Consider the following 5,206-nt stretch of genomic DNA (forward strand, 5'->3'; position numbering starts at 1 on the left):
TGATTTCAGCTGGAGCTTTAGTGACAAGATGAGGAATGAACTTCCCTTCCATGTGCGTGCCCAGACAGCGTGTTACAACAAGCGTGACGCCGTGACTGTCCCACACGTTCACAACTATTTCGACTAAACAGCATCCGACGATTGCGCTAATAACGGAATATTTCCTTAGCTTCTGTACCCCCCCCCCATTTTGTGAGAATGAATTTGACACTTATTTCATGATAATATACAGTCTTATTATCATCCACAGGCACTAGTTCGTGGAATTAATTTCAATGCACATGCTTTCTTTAGTTTTCCACTTTTTCACGAAAAGTGGGGGTCCTTCGTAGCTAATGAATTCTTCATTATTTAATTTAAATATTTGAGTCAGATTTTCCCTCACAAGGAGCTGGAATATGAGGACAAGGAGCTGGGATATGAGGACAAGAAGCTGGAATATGAGGACAAGGAGCTGGAATATGAGGACAAGGAGCTGGAATACGAGATCAAGGTGCTGGAATATTAAGGCAAGGAGCTGGGATATGATGACAAGGAGCTGGAATATGAAGACAAGGAGCTGGAATATGAAGACAAGGAGCTGGAATATGAAGACAAGGAGCTGGAATATGAAGACAAGGAGCTGGAATATGAAGACAAGGAGCTGGAATATGAAGACAAGGAGCTGGAATATGAAGACAAGGAGCTGGAATATGAAGACAAGGAGCTGGAATATGAAGACAAGGAGCTGGAATATGAAGACAAGGAGCTGGAATATGAGGACAAGGAGCTGGAATATGAGGACAAGGAGCTGGAATAGGAGGACAAGGAGCTGGAATAGGAGGACAAGGAGCTGGAATAGGAGGACAAGGAGCTGGGACAGGACGAAGTGACAAAATTGTGCCCAACCACTTGGAACGTCGGGGATCGACCTCAGACGTGCAAGTAGCTTGGCTATAATATTACCAAGCAATGGAAATTACACGACTGATAGAAAGTGAAGTGACTCCTATCATTGTGGTTTCGTCCATTTGAGTAAATAGTACGAAAGTTGAAATATAATTCAATGAACAAAAGAGACAGAAGATGGGGGGAACTATCAGTGGAAAGTGCTAAGTTATTACGACTATATAGCACTGGGAAGAGGTCAGGATTAGGATTAAGGATGGGATGGGATGGGTGGAAGAAATGGTGCCCAACCACTGGGGAGGGGTCAAGATAAGGATTAGGGATGGGACAGGGGAAAGGAATGGTGCCCCAACTACTTGGACGGTCGGGGATTGAACGTCGACCTGCAGGAAGCCAGACCGTCGCTCTACCCTCCACCCCTAAGTGGTTGGAGAGATTGGAGAGGAGAGAGCAAATACACATATATTTTTAAGGATTTTGTTTAATGTTGAAGGCAGAGCAGGGGAGTTGAGATAGCTGCCAGGGTTGAAAGGCAGACGGATTGAGGTCAAAGCTCCGGATTGTAGGCCTGAAAGGATTGAATATGAACCAATGCGGCTGAATATCACTGATACAAAGAAGCTCAGGTGCAAAATGCCTCCTTGAAAAACGAAAGGCAACATTCAATGTCCGTTTTGTAAATGTTTCTGATAGCTTGGATAGTGGTCACGTTGTGCTGCAACATTGTGGTCACGTTGTGCTACAACATTGTGGTCACGTTGTGGTACAACATTGTGGGTATGTTGTGCTGCAACATTGTGGTCACGTTGTGGTACAACATTGTGGTCACGTTGTGGTACAACATTGTGGGTATGTTGTGCTGCAACATTGTGGTCACGTTGTGCTGCAACATTGTGGTCACGTTGTGCTGCAACATTGTGGTCACGTTGTGCTGCAACATTGTGGTCACGTTGTGCTGCAACATTGTGGTCACGTTGTGCTGCAACATTGTGGTCACGTTGTGCTACAACATTGTGGTCACGTTGTGGTACAACATTGTGGGTATGTTGTGCTGCAACATTGTGGTCACGTTGTGGTACAACATTGTGGGTATGTTGTGCTGCAACATTGTGGTCACGTTGTGGTACAACATTGTGGGTATGTTGTGCTGCAACATTGTGGTCACGTTGTGGTACAACATTGTGGGTATGTTGTGCTGCAACATTGTGGTCACGTTGTGGTACAACATTGTGGTCACGTTGTGGTACAACATTGTGGGTATGTTGTGCTGCAACATTGTGGTCACGTTGTGCTACAACATTGTGGTTACTGTAACACTGTGATGCGTTGATCTCACTGTTCACTCCTACTCGTCCTCCTATTCCCTCTTCCTCCTAGTCTCTCTCCTCCTCTTTATGGGAAATTGTAATATATTTTACTCTCAGTAACTGAATGAAATAAATAGTTGTTGGGTCCCCACACAAATTCCTTGCAGATAAATTATTTAATAAATTTAATCATAAGTCGAATTAGGCGATTCAGTGATTATTATCATACAAGTATAACTTTAAATTTAAGTACTTAAGTTCTTAAATTTAAGTACTTAATCAGCTCATTTGACACAGGTCCAAGAATAGAGCCACAAGAATAGAGCTGAGCTCTTTATATTTACCCCATTTATTAGCATCACTGAATGGAATAATTATATACATTTTATGTACGAATATTATTTAATTTATCTTTAATAGTTGCACAAGATAAATTTAAATTGATTAATATTAGATGTGACTGTGTCAGCTGGCGAGGTGATTGGCGCCCAGGTGTATCCTGTCTCACCTGTCTAATTTGGTCCCTTTGTGCAGCTGTCAGTTTCCGGGACAGGGACTTTAAGCCCTGGACTGCGCCTGACGGTGATTCCACTGCCAGAACCACTGCTTTGTCATTCAGTGTATGATAAAGGTGTAGTAGCCTCCTTAACTGTTCGTTTAAATTTATGTTTAGAAAGAGAGGAGAGATTTACTCAATTATTTGTTGTTCTCGTTAAGACCAGCAGATTATTAAGACAGTAATACTATACAATTGACTGTTTAAACAGTTAAATCATCAAATTAACTTGATTAATTCATTAAAATAAGTATTGAAACTTTGTTATTGAGTGAAATATTATTCAATCTTCATGTCAAGTGACTGAATAACCCCCTTAAAGTGACTGAACAACCCCTTTAAAGAAACTGAACAATGCCCTTAAAGTGACTGAACAACCCCCTTAAAGTGACTGAACAACCCCCTTAAAGTGACTGAACAACCCCCTTAAAGTGAAAGTCAAATGACCTAATAATTCCCCCCTCCCCGTCAAGTGCCCAAACAGTCCCCTCCCCCCCCCTAACAACTGAGGGCACAACCCCACCACCACCTGTCAACTGCCCTGTCAAATGGCCCCTGTCAAAGACCCACAGTGGTGTACTTAGCCCCAAAAGTCACTGTCACTGTTTGGGGAGCCGGTCGGCCGAGCGGACAGCACGCTGGGCTTGTGATCCTGTGGTCCCGGGTTCGATCCCGGGCGCCGGCGAGAAACAATGGGCAGAGTTTCTTTCACCCTATGCCCCTGTTACCTAGCAGTACAATAGGTACCTGGGTGTTAGTCAGCTGTCACGGGCTGCTTCCTGGGGGTGGAGGCCTGGTCGAGGACCGGGCCGCGGGGGCACTAAAAGCCCCGAAATCATCTCAAGATAACCTCAAGATAACCTCACACACACATATTGCAACTTTTTTCAATTTTCTGCTACTTTGCTAATAGTTCTAACCTGGCAGTTCTTAGTTAAGGGTTCGCGGGGCAGGTTTTAGCTCTTGGGCTCGTTTTGATTTTTGTCGCTGATTCTCTTAATTCCTCATTCACACATATTTCCTTCCATGTATCCACGACACATACATACCTTCCATGTATCCACGACACATACATACCTTCCATGTATCCACGACACATACATACCTTCCATGTATCCACGACACGTACATACCTTCTTATGTATACACAACACATACATACCTTCCATGTATACACGACACATACATACCTTCAATGTATCCACGACACGTACATACCTTCTTATGTATCCACGATACATACATACCTTCCATGTATCCACGACACGTACATACCTTCTTATGTATCCACGACACATACATACCTTCCATGTATCCACGACACATACATACCTTCCATGTATCCACGACACGTACATACCTTCCATGTATCCACGACACATACATACCTTCCATGTATCCTCGACACATACATACCTTCCATGTATCCACGACACGTACATACCTTCTTATGTTTCCACGACACATACATACCTTCCATGTATCCACGACACATACATACCTTCCATGTATCCACGACACATACATACCTTCCATGCATCCACGACACATACATACCTTCCATGTATCCACGACACATACATACCTTCCATGTATCCACGACACATACATACCTTCCATGTATCCACGACACGTACATACCTTCTTATGTATCCACGACACGTACATACCTTCCATGTATCCACGACACATACATACCTTCCATGTATCCACGACACGTACATACCTTCCATGTATCCACGACACATACATACCTTCCATGTATCCACGACACGTACATACCTTCTTATGTATCCACGACACATACATACCTTCCATGTATCCACGACACGTACATACCTTCCATGTATCCACGACACGTACATACCTTCCATGTATCCACAACACATACATACCTTCTTATGTATCCACAACACATACATACCTTCCATGTATCCACGACACATACATACCTTCCATGTATCCACGACACGTACATACCTTCTTATGTATCCACGACACATACATACCTTCCATGTATCCACGACACATACATACCTTCCATGTATCCACGACACGTACATACCTTCTTATGTATCCACGATACATACATACCTTCCATGTGTCCACGACACGTACATACCTTCCATGTATCCACGACACGTACATACCTTCCATGTATCCACGACACATACATACCTTCCATGTTTCCACGACACGTACATACCTTCTTATGTATCCACGACACATACATACCTTCCATGTATCCACGACACGTACATACCTTCTTATGTATCCACGACACGTACATACCTTCTTATGTATCCACGACACATACATACCTTCCATGTATCCACGACACGTACATACCTTCTTATGTATCCACGACACGTACATACCTTCTTATGTATCCACGACACATACATACCTTCCATGTATCCACGACACGTACATACCTTCTTATGTATCCACGACA

The 5,206-nt window shown here is 43.4% G+C and overlaps 1 protein-coding gene across 1 annotated transcript; it reads right to left on the reverse strand.

The window, feature by feature from the left end:
- Positions 1-1,550: 1,550 nt before the first annotated feature.
- On the reverse strand, positions 1,551-4,936 carry LOC138357346 (circumsporozoite protein-like). The gene is made up of 2 exons (XM_069314024.1): positions 4,930-4,936; positions 1,551-2,155 (listed from the first exon to the last, which is right to left on the reverse strand). The coding sequence occupies exons 1-2, from the start codon at positions 4,934-4,936 to the stop codon at positions 1,551-1,553; spliced, it is 612 nt and encodes a 203-aa protein (XP_069170125.1).
- Positions 4,937-5,206: the final 270 nt, after the last annotated feature.

Source organism: Procambarus clarkii, chromosome 77 (assembly GCF_040958095.1).
Source record: "Procambarus clarkii isolate CNS0578487 chromosome 77, FALCON_Pclarkii_2.0, whole genome shotgun sequence".
Classification (NCBI taxonomy): domain Eukaryota; kingdom Metazoa; phylum Arthropoda; class Malacostraca; order Decapoda; family Cambaridae; genus Procambarus; species Procambarus clarkii.